This window comes from Solea senegalensis, linkage group LG17 (genome assembly GCF_019176455.1).
Source record: "Solea senegalensis isolate Sse05_10M linkage group LG17, IFAPA_SoseM_1, whole genome shotgun sequence".
Classification (NCBI taxonomy): Eukaryota; Metazoa; Chordata; class Actinopteri; order Pleuronectiformes; family Soleidae; genus Solea; species Solea senegalensis.
In genome coordinates this window covers 7,750,970-7,763,100 of record NC_058037.1, presented here as the reverse complement: position 1 = coordinate 7,763,100, position 12,131 = coordinate 7,750,970, and the positions used below count along the sequence as shown (strand labels likewise).

The following is a 12,131-nucleotide window of genomic DNA, read 5'->3' as shown; positions in this document are numbered from 1 at the left end:
CTTTTTGGTCCCAGAAAAACTCATTTTATTGAGTACACACTGAGCAAGCTCTTCAGAACTCAATTATTTCAATGATCTGCTTACAATTGTATCGTTTCTTTACAAGTATGAACACCAAAACCATTCCCATGCTGATTTTAAGTTAATTACACCAAAATATCACAAATACAATGATACATAAGTTGGTATTGATATTTTTGGCAAGGCTCCAGGGTCTTATTTTTTCATTACAATGTGAGCACACAAAATTGGCAGACATGCGGTAAGACATCCGGCTGTAATCTGAACTGATGGTGTCTCAAAATGCCGTCCGTCCTCGCTTACGCGCTGTTGTCATGCAACTTGGATGCAATTTTCTGCAGCTCCATGTCCATCGCAGCGAGGTTTTCCAGCTCTTTATCCTGAAAAACATGTTGGATTAACACAGGAAACTAAATGCAAGTTTTGTTGCAACACCAGAACAATCTGCATTTTTGGAATAGAAATCTGAATCAAATGGTCATTTGATTGCTACAGAATTTGGGTAAAACAAATATCTTTATCCCTTTAGCTGCATTGCTCTTGAAATAATAAATAACTATGAATGGGAAGTGGCCTTGTAATGGCTGAATTATGAACATGCTCAGGGAGGCTGTAATGAAGAGATTCTTGTTGTGATTACTGCTGAACTCATGAATGCTGGTAAATGCAAGTCATAAAAAACAGTCAAACCAGCTGGTAGAAAAAGCCCCATGAGAGAAAACCAAATCTCATTAACACAACGGTACATGTGTCGGAGTGAGTTAAACAAATCACTCATGAAGTTAACATTTTCCCATTATGTATTTGGGACATTCTCACGAGGGACGGGGTCTGGATGTGCATTTGCACTGTTGCATATTCACTGATGCTCTGTGGCTCCGAGGTTAAATCCTGACATCTCCACAAAGACTAGAGATTTCCATAATGAGCCTGGCTGCTTTCATCCCAGTGGTGGAGGAGTACATGCTTAATGGCTTTACTGGGTCAGCTGAATATATACACTGTAGTGGCCATTGTTTATGGAAATGGCTGTAGTGTGAATGTTCAGGAGTCAGTTTTATGAAACATTCACACGTATAAGCTCTCAGTTACATTTACTGAAATGATTTTAATGCATATTTAAATCTATTTTGGATGATCTCTCATTACCAGTTGACAATTTGAAATCTACTGAAGCTGTCGTCTTGTATTTCCTAGACTTCAGTGCTCTGGTGAACAAGTGAACATGACAGCACATCAGTCATAAAGGTCATTTTTTTGCAGTGAGTGCGTGCAGCGTTCACCTCCTGCGGGCTGAGTTCTCTCTGGTTCATGCTTCTCTTTGCCTCCTCTTGATTAGAGTGGTTGGCCAGCTGGTTTATTTTATAGCCCAACAACTTGGCCAGTTCATCCATCTGAACACAGGCAGAACCACAACACGTCTGAAGTGTACCGCGCTAACATGCACAGACGTAGCGCTTGTACTTGTGTCAGATTCACGCATACAGATGGAGGATGAAATCATCTCATTATGCTCACCTTGTCTGAGTTTGCAGAATCCCGTTTAAACCAGGCAGGATGGTAGAAGCTTCTGTAAATCCAAGGATTGCGTTTCTCAGCCAGATACCTGGAAAAAAAAAAACCCACCACATTTTAAAATTCATGTCAATTGTAACAACTTTAATAGTCCCAAAGGGGGCAATTACTCAAGAGCAGCATGGTAAAGACAACACATACCAGCATACACAAACTGTACTGCTACTAGAACTGTCAGTTCATGAACCCTGCATGTGGGATTTGTGAATTTGATCATGCAAAATTTGATTTTGATTTGGCTGCTATTGCACTCTAAGATAAGAGACATAGACATAGAAGTTGTTACATGTGATGAAAGATTAAAAAAAGAGTACCTCAGAGCTTCATCCCTGTCCTTTGCTGTATCTTCATCTTCCTCTGAAACAGCTCTCTGTTCTTCCTCCTCCTCTGATGAGCCTCCACCACGCTTGTGATACTTCTTTTTGTGGTGGTATCTGTGGGTTGGTTTCCATATGCGCTTCTCAACTTCTCCCTCTTCTTTGTCGTGTCTTTTATCAAGCCCCCAGGACTCCTGACTACGTTCTCCATCACCGTCTTCCTGCCTGTCCTCTGAGAGCTCCTCATCACGTTTTTCTCTCCTCTGGTGGTGTCTGCCAGGCCTCCACTTTCTCTTGTACCTTCCAGTGTCAAAGTCCCAGTGCTCTTGGCTGCGTTCTTCATCTGGGTCTTCCCTAACTTCTTCTGAGAGCTCCTCATCACGTTTTTCTCTCCTCTGGTGGTGTCTGCCGGGCCTCCAGTTTCTCTTGTACCTTCCAGTGTCAAAGTCCCAGTACTCTTGGCTGCGTTCTTCATCGGGGTCTTCCCTAGCTTCTTCTGAGAGCTCCTCATCACGTCTTGTTCTCCTCTGGTGGTGTCTGCCTGGCCTCCAGTTTCTCTTGTCTCTTTCATCATCAAGACCCCAAGATTCCTGGCTACGATCCTCATTTCCCTCTTCCTCAGATGGCTCATCACCACGTTTGTGGAGCTTTTTCTTTTGGTGGTAGCGGTGTGTGGGTTTCCATATGAGCTTGTTTCTTTCTCCCTCTTCCTCTCTCCCATGCCTCTTGTCCACATCCCAGGACTCTTGGCTACGTTCCTCCTCTGGTTCCTCCCCCTCGTCTCCTAAAGGTTCCTCATCTCGTTTGTGTTGTTTTTGGTAGTGTCTTCCAGCCCTCCATTTCCTTTTCTCCCTTTCACCACCTTCTTCTCCCTCCTCATCCACCTCTTCCTCTGATCTCTTGTCAAACAGCCCCCAACTCTCCTGACTCCGCTCATTGTCTTCTTCTTCACCTCGCTTTTGTTGCTTTTGATAAGGTCTTCCAGCCCTCCATTTCCTTTTCTCCCTGTCTGCACCTTCTTCTTCTTCCACCTCGTCCTCTGATCTCTTGTCAAACAGCCCCCAACTCTCCTGACTGCGCTCATTGTCTTCTTCTTCATTGCGCTTGTGGTTTTTTTGGTAATATCTTCCAGGCCTCCAGTTAGCTCTCTTCTCCCGCACTTCTTCGTCTTCATTTCCATATTGTTTCTCCTTCTCATCACCCAGACTCCAGGATTCTTGGTTACGCTCATCTTCAGGCGTTTCTCTCTTCTCTGCCACAGATTGTAAGAGTGCCTCAATATCTTTGACATCAGTTGTCTTTGCCTCAGTGTCCTCTGGATGGACTTTGACCACCTCTTCATGCATTACCATACCTTCCCCGCTCTTCTTGTCCAGCGGGGCATGTTTAATACCTGTGATAGAGCAAAGTGAAGATCAGAAAATATCTAAAGTTTCACTATAGGGACAAGTTATGATTGATTTGTCATTTAATTTCAGTCCAGATTTATTTTGTGAATAGTTTTTTTTCATATTTAAATGAGTTCCAAATGAGTGGAAATTGTATTTTATTTCACTATTTCTCCTTAAATGCAAATTGCTACAATAAAGGCTACATATAAAACTTTTAAATAGGGTAACACTTTGCAGTAAAATAACAACATACTAATATGGTAATATTGTTGAAATAAGAAGGTAATGTTATGGTAAAATCATGTCATGTAATGTAATTTAAAGCTTGGCAATTAAAATGGTAATAGTGTAAAGACATCATATTGCAGTAATACTGTGTTATTTGACTGTAATATGCAGGTAATAGCTTGGTAACGAGAATTATTATAGGCTACAATCAGTGTAACACTTCACCATATAAATATTTCTGAATGAAAATTGATAATGACCTCATTTTAAAACTTAAAAAAAAAACACTTGTAAAGATATGCAGTATATAGACCTGTTTGGAGAAGATCTTTGCATTCCTGATCCAGCTGAGAGTCCGGTTTGGTGAGCGCTTTGGACAGGACTTCAACCAAGCATTTTGTTACCTACAAACCCCCCCCAAAAGAATTCACAAAATGTGTATTATTGAGGCTGCATAGAAAGTATTATATTATAGTATAATATACTGTAGTTATTGGACTGTATTAGAGAAGCATACCACATCCTCTCTCTGTCCTTCCTTCCCGACTGGAAGTGCTAGATTTCCTGCAAAAAGAGAAAAATTATTTGTGTGATTTTTATTTATTTCTTTCTTTGCAGGGAGAGAAACAATAATCAACGATGTGTTAACGGAGATCAATTTTCTGTCTTCCCTGTGAACAAATTCTCCCCACAAACAGCCTCATATCATAAAGAACTGTCACACATTTACCCCGTGTAATAAAAAAAGAGACTATAGATTGTGCTCAGCTGTTAGTTATGTATCTGCACTCACAGTCACTGTATGAAGATTCATATAAAACTATATATGCGACATTTGCATGTCAAATATATTATTTAATGTAAAAATGTTGCTGTGAAATGCTCTGGTAACATCATATTTTGTTGGTGCGTTTAAAGCTACAAGAACAGAAATAAACAGTTTGCATGCAGTCGAGTGTAGGAGTCATCTGTGTCTCTGTCCATGGTCCTGAACTGAACCCACGAAGTTACTCCTGTAGCTCTCTTCAAGAGGAAAAGCAGCACACTTTCACTTACCTGTCAACAGGACTGCAACCACAGCAGCGGCGACGAGAAGAAGTCTCATCTTAAAGAGATGAATGTAAATCCAGCAATTGAAATGTGAAGGAGCGGCGGGTCTCCCCGCAGTGGCAGCGGCAGCGGCAGCAGCAGAAAGTGCAGAGTGAGCTGCGCTGAGTGTGCGCTTGCTGCTCTGAAGACTGGAGCAGAGGAGCCTCCTGAAATAAGCAGAGCAGTGGGCTGGAGCTGTGTGGGAGGAACGCTCCAGGCTCCTCTCATGTCATGACTCATTAGACCTGCACAAAAAAGGAGTGACCTGAGTGAAATTTTGATGTCGACATTAGGTGACAAGCGATTTACTAATGTCCTTAGTGTCAGGCCTCGTTCAGGTGAGAGTTTCACACAAACAGGTTTGCAGGACAATACAAATAAACGTCCAGTGATTAAGACTTTTTTTTTTTGTCAAAATTTGAGTTTTGTTTTCCTCTGCACTCTTTTGTCTCTAATTATTACACACTGGGCCTTTTATCAGTTGCCATGGGATGTTTGTGTTTTTAATACCACAAGACGCCGGAGGACACACACACACACACACACACACACACATATAATGTTGACACACACTCAAGAAGACTCGTGCACCCATGTGTGTTATCTGGCACCATAACCCTTTATGAAGGTTAGTCAAGCTATTTTTATTATTTGATGCAGCTCAGTTATTCCTCCCATGCAATTCATGATGTCAGATTTATTATGTGGAATAAACTTATTTTCCTATCTATCTATCTATCTATCTATCTATCTATCTATCTATCTATCTATCTATCTATCTATCTATCTATCTATCTATCTATCTATCTGCTGTTTAGTGCAACAGTCTTTTGCTGAAGTTATGTAATATTGCTTTAATTCTGCAATGCTGCCTCACTTTAAAACCTGCGGGCTAATGTGCATATATTAAACTGAATAAAAGTAGACATACACAATCAAATGAAGGACCAATGCTGAGTCACAATTAAGCCCAACTGTCTGCTTCTCTCAGTAATTCATTCAACTTTCAGCACGTCCCATCCACTTCCTCAGGGACAACCATAAGCTTCAGCGTCAACAGAGGAAAACTAGTTACCCGAGACTTGGATCAATATATGTTGGGGTTATCACGTAAGTGACATGGACAAGACCACCTTTTCTCTGTTGGTGTTCCGGTTACATTTAGTGAAATTACTGAGCAGCATAAATAAACCCTTGGAAGGACAGACCTTCAAATTTCTATTTGAATTCCCACATCAAGTTCCACAAAACTAGGCTATGCGTATGAACAGTGTCTTACTCAGTGATGGCTGCTGTGCTCATAACAAGCCTCAGACTGGGTTGAGCTGACATGTGCAGAGGCACAGCAAAAAAAAATGCAGTTGAATCAGCTCAGTGTAGCTCAGAACATTCAAACTGACAACTAGTGGCCTTTTCTCTTTTGGCACTTTGTATGATATTTGTCTCTCTGTACAGCAGTTTGTTCTTGTGTCCTGCATAAACACTTTCATTCAGAAACAAACACGAAACAGGTCAAACAGTGACCAGTTTGAACCATACAACAATGAGATGTGTGTAAAGCAACTTTTTTTTTTTCATTGGATGTTTTCATAACAAGCACTAACCTTAATTTACGGCAAAGCACATTCAAATTTAATTATGTCTTGGAAACCACGAGCTTAGAAACTGCAACAGCTGCGAGCAAAACGAGAATGTACTGCTTTCCCATATCTGCTCTCTCATGTGTGTGCTCCTTGTGCCAATACGACTGCTTTACTGACTATCTTTGTTACTGCAGGCGGGACAGCCTCCATTGTGGCAGCTGAAATAATTACTTCTCAGAGCATAAAACAATTATGTCAGCGAGCGAATTGAACATCCCAGCAGTCATCATTCAGTCAGTGAGCTTATGGACTGTTGTGTGAATGATAGTAGGGCACTTTTTCTATTTCACATGGTCTTTGTGCAGTGGGAGACAGCAGCAGCAGCAGCAGCAGGAGGAGGAGGACGACGATTCACGGTGCTCTGCAGTTTCCTCTACACTCCCACGGGATAAAGTCGTGTCTGTGACTGAGGCTCAGTAATCCACTGTAGTCATCCAGCCACTGGATATCAAAGGCACTGAACCACTAAATTATACAAGTCCCTTCCTCTGTGTGTTGTGGCACTCACATGTGTCACCGTGTGTGTTTTTGTGGCCGTTACTGTTATTGCTCCGGGCCTGATTAATATTTTAGTGAGCCATGAAGATATAGGGGCTTAAAGGCAGCAGAAGGGGGTTTAAAGGGAAAAAAACGCTCAGTGCGTTCAGATTGAGAGCACGGCCGACAGATCAGTCCCTGTCCACGATAAAAAAAAAAACGCCACCCCTTTCATCAAGGCAATTTACATGCATGGACAAAAGGCGAGTGGCTCGCGATGACGACAATGCAGTGCATCACATAAAAGCTTCAGCTGGGCCTTGATCTTTAGTGGGGGGGAGGTTTATGTTTGGCTCAAAACTACTGAGAGACTTTGATGATATTTCAACAACAGAGGGGGGAGCAGGTCAAATGCACTCACACTTTTATTCTATGTGTGTGTCTGGTCAGTGTTCTGTACAATTATTGCCAGACATTTTGAGGTTTTTCAGGAGACGTTAGCACCATTCATACACCATCTAAAGCACAATTCTCACTAATTAACAAACATCAATCCTTTTTGATGTTTGAAATATGTTTCTAAATGTGTATCCAAACAACACCACCAACACAAATTGGGAAGCAGACTTCACTGTTTTAAAAACTTAAAACTAATGTAGTCATTTAAAACTGCAGTGTGTAACTTTTTAATACAAGCAAATGACCGTTAGAGTCAAGCCATTGACGAGTTTACAAAGTTAAGCACATCAGCTCCACACAACTGTGTGGGTTTTTTTAATCTTAATTTAGATCTTTTGCCACCCATCAACTTTCCAACATCGTGCTAATAAAGCACGAATAGGTCATGGTTCGACTGAAAACACAAAGAAGCGCTCATGAAAAGTCTGAAAAAGTGAATTCTGCTGTTCAAAAAAGCTGCTCATTCAGCAGTTTGACAGGATAAATGCTTCTTACTCCCACCCGCCCCTGCTCTGCCAGTGTTTACATCTAAACGCTCCCCCAAAGTGTTTGCTGGTATTTCTTGACACAGCCTGATTTCAGATGAACGATACAGCATATAAATAATGTTACATAATTGCTGTTGACAAACAAAAAAAACAACAACAACTAAATGACATACTGCAGCTTTAATCAATAAAGATTATGAATAATTTGTCCAGTCTTTTAGTTTCTATCCAAACAGGCCTATGTAGAAAACCAAAGAGCAACAAATGTTAAATGGTTTGTATTTATATAGAGCTCTTCTAGTCTTGATGACCACTCACAGCTGCTTTACACTACAGTTTTTGCCATTAATCCTCATCCATACAGCGCATTTTCTCTGACTCATTGACACATAGACTAGCGGAGCTGGGAATCTAACCCACAACCTTGTCAGCATGCTAACTAAAGAACCGTGATGTCAAACACAGTGTGACATATATATATACGCACACATCACAGAGGGCACAGATGCTGTTGAGCATTAAGATTATGAACACATTCAGTCTTTATCATTTCAACTACACTTTGGAGTAAATTCCCAAAGCAAACATCAACCAATCACAGACTTCGAGTTCTTTGGGGCTGTAATTCTCTGTACTGACTTGTTATCCAGTTCTTCCTAATCGTTGCTCTTGGAAAACTCAGAATATGATTTACTCTCACTAAAGCAGCGGATAAACAGATGATGTTGTGCTGTAAAATACAGGGGAATTGCCCGTGTCACATGTACAGTTTTTTGCAAGAGCAAAGCTGCCTGGTTGGTGCATTCATCAGACACAATAACAGACGGCTCTTATCTGCATCTTTTACACAATGTTCCCATGCAAACTCTGTATTACAAACTGTAATGCTATTACCATGACCATTGTCACAACGGGGTGCTTTTCTCAATACTACACTCAATGGGACCCGAAAGGCCCATGCAAGACTGAAACGGCCGGTGAAGAGGATTCGGCTCGCATTTATTGTGCGAGTACAGGATTTGAATGATCCTAATTACCAGACTCACAAGTGAAGGCTCATTATAATATGTTTCCCAATTACAATCCTCTGTGGCCAGGAGCTCTTATCACGTCTGTCTGTTTTGAATTAAAATAGGATTCAACTCCACAATGAAATATCCTGAGGAGAACCTGCAGTGACCCGTGGAAATATTAAACTCAAAGTGGATTGCATGTGTGTGTCTGTGTGTGTTCCAGGTATTACTTAAGTTGAGGGGACATCATTCACATTATAGAGACTTGTCTTCCTTATGGGGACACAAATATAGTCCCCCATAACATAAATTTTTACATTTTAAGGTGACGACGTGTTGATGAGCTTAGGGTTAGGACTAGTAGTAGTAGTTAGAGTAAGTCTGCAGGAAATGAGTGTAAGTTAAGGTAATGTCCTCTGAAGTTATGGAAACCAGACTGTTTGTGTGTGTGAGTTCTATTCCACTGTGTTTTTGGTCAAAATTGTTCTATTTTAGTCAAATGAGCAAAGGTTGAGGTCTTAATGAGGTTGCTGCAGAAGAGAGGATAATGAGAAGAAGTGATGAGGGATAAATGAGAATAAACGATGAATGGGGCAAAGCAGGGCAGTCTTTATGAACACTTTGACAAGTCCAAAACTTTATATTTCTATATTTCTAAGTTAGAGTCATGAACCAGCTACAGAAGCGACCCTAAGTGACAGGACAGTGTGTGGTACTGTCTTCAGTGTTTTACAAAAGTGCACCTCCTCAGGCGTGACAGGTGCGTTTTGAGTAAAAGTGAGTGCCCAGTTGAAGCAGTCAATACTCTCATAGATCATACTCTACATCCTCTACATCTGTGTTGGCTTCATATCCACAATAAAATGACAGTATCATTGCACTGCCTGACATTTTGGCAGCTCATGTCTGAGTCACAGAGGAAGTCAAAATGTTTAGATGCAGCCAGAAGACACATGGCACTTCCAGCTGATCTTTTAATGTGTTTAGCTATTAACTGAAAATATGCTATTGGAGGATACTTGGACATATCAAAGATCCCTATGAAGAGGTTAATACAGAGTTGATCTGTTGATTATAGGTTATGTAAATAAAACATATAAAAACTATTATAGCAGTAAATCTTTTCTTTAAGATCACAGATATAATTGAGAATTTGGCTGTTGTTTGTTGCAGCAAAAGATCACTTTTAGGTTCAAATGTTGCTAAAACTCTGATTTGTGCATGGAGAAAGTAAGCAAAGTGGAATACATTTGTCATAGGATTACAATCACAGTCTCCAATCACAGACATAAATAGGATCAGGTAACAAGAGGTTAATGAAAACCAATGTTCACAGTATAGATAAGAGAAAGTGTGATAAAAAAAAAAAAAGCTTACTGGAACTTAAAGTTCTTAAATGATAGGAGTTTGGAGGTGTGGGTCAGAGCCTCTCAGTGAAATGAAAAAGTTTTTACAATCATTATACCATACTGTAATCTGGCAAATGGTGGAGGAAGAACATGCAGCACTTCATATTTATTTCAAAAAAACAATATAATTGTCTCTGTGTTGTTCAGTTTCTGACACATAGTGTGTCTCAGTACATTTGTGCCTGAGGAATCACCTTTTATGACCACTGTGGTGTACATTTTATGACTGAACCTTAAACCAGACGATAAAAACACAAACACAGAAATCTCTGCCGTCTTTTAAGATCATCTCCAGCCTCCTACAATGTATCAGTGGCTAAACATTTGCAGTGAGCCTCTGTAATACTATGCACTAATGTTTCAATTACAATAAAACATTATTGAGACTAATTTGGTGGTACATTATTAATTAAATCTTCATAATAATGGTTTTAAGACACAATGCATCGATTGCTGCTGCTGCTCATCTTTCATTTTTCATCACCGTGAACAGAACAAAAGAGAAGGTGCCACTGCCACACATCTGAGGATGCTCACACAAACCTTTTATACCAAAACCTCTGCAGTGAATGAAAATTTAATTGACCAGCGCTGCTGCATATGCTCCCCTCTCCTGGGTTTTCATCATGGCTATTGATTCCAATGTGTTAATGCAAATGAGACCTATTACAAAACTTAATCAGCTGTTCAGAGGCCCAATAGTGAGGAGGAAGAGATCGATACATGTTGTCCATCGGGCCATAATACAATTTATTAACATGTGCGGCCAAGCTGAAAGATGAATTCTAAAACTCGAATCGAATTGACTCGCAGGATCCGTGTCATCTGTTTTTATGTCGCATTCTTTGTACCCAGACAATCTTTAGAAAGCACAGAGCTTTGTCTAACAAAATGATTATTTATTATAAGAGATATTGAAAGGAACATTCAAATCTATCCATCATTTACTTTTTTTTCCCCGTTCACCTTTTTGTTGCTGACTCACTGCAGCTGTCTGAGGTGCACTTCAGCAGTATGACAGTATGAAAAAGCACATTTAGATGTTACTGCACAGGAAGACTAGTGTCTCATTAGATTTGAGACATTCCTTTGAAAGGACCACTGTGTAAAAATAGAGTGAAATTATTTTCATTTGGACAAAAATTTAAGCTAAAATATTTACGCTTAATTTTGTTGGTAAGTGTTCAATCACCCGGTTTCATGAATTGTTGTTTTTAATTACCACAGAATGAGCCTTTAACATTCATATCAGATCGACAGTTTTTCGGCTTGATCCTTGTGTTGGACGTCGCGCTCACGACTCTTCCAGTGACGACACTCACGGGCCGAAAAGTCTGACGATGTCAAGCACAGTATCGAACCACACCAGAGCAGGTACTAAAAAAAGGACCAGGTACCAGGTACTATCACTAATGAAAAAGAGAAAAAGCCGTGCGGTGGTTACATTTTACGCACCGTAAGAATCCCCATGAAATCGTCAGTTTCTTGTGTCATTAATGTTTCACCACTAATTGCTACTGGAGAGAAACAGCCAAGACACTGTGTTGCGGTTAAACTATTTTACAATCACCTGCAAGTAAACTTTTACAGCTATAGGCTGATGAGATTGTAAAACATGTAAATAAAAGCTGCTAATGCATTTTGAATCATTTCTTTTAGAGAAGTACAGTTTTCACACAAAGAAAAACACACAATGGTAATGCTTTTTATTTTAATTTTTTTTTATTTATCTCTACTTCCTGTTGTATAATAACAACATGTTATAGAAGATGACTTGTGCTGCCTTGGAGCATCTTTCCTGCCGTGACCTTCAGCACTTTGGTTAAACTGACACTAACTCTAAGTATTCTTCACTGGCAATAGCATCAAGTTGTATAAAGTGAAGATTTAGACAGCAGCAGGTCAAGATGTGATTATGCTGACTAGATTCCCCTCCAGGCTCAAAGGTTTAAAGGTTGTGTCTGTGTCACAACATGTCACACTTTTCTTAAAGGTCCACTGTGTAAGAATTTGTGACATCT

The 12,131-nt window shown here is 40.2% G+C and overlaps 1 protein-coding gene across 2 annotated transcripts; it reads right to left on the bottom strand.

The window, feature by feature from the left end:
• Position 1: 1 nt before the first annotated feature.
• chgb (chromogranin B) lies at positions 2–4,771 on the bottom strand. 2 transcript variants are annotated; one of them, XM_044049337.1, is made up of 7 exons: positions 4,589–4,771; positions 4,050–4,096; positions 3,846–3,936; positions 1,911–3,306; positions 1,540–1,627; positions 1,305–1,415; positions 2–401 (listed from the first exon to the last, which is right to left on the bottom strand). In XM_044049337.1, the coding sequence occupies exons 1-7, from the start codon at positions 4,635–4,637 to the stop codon at positions 321–323; spliced, it is 1,863 nt and encodes a 620-aa protein (XP_043905272.1). In that variant the 5' UTR covers positions 4,638–4,771; the 3' UTR covers positions 2–320. The 2 variants fall into 2 exon arrangements, with proteins under 2 accessions (XP_043905272.1, XP_043905273.1); XM_044049338.1 differs by lacking the exon at positions 1,305–1,415.
• Positions 4,772–12,131: the final 7,360 nt, after the last annotated feature.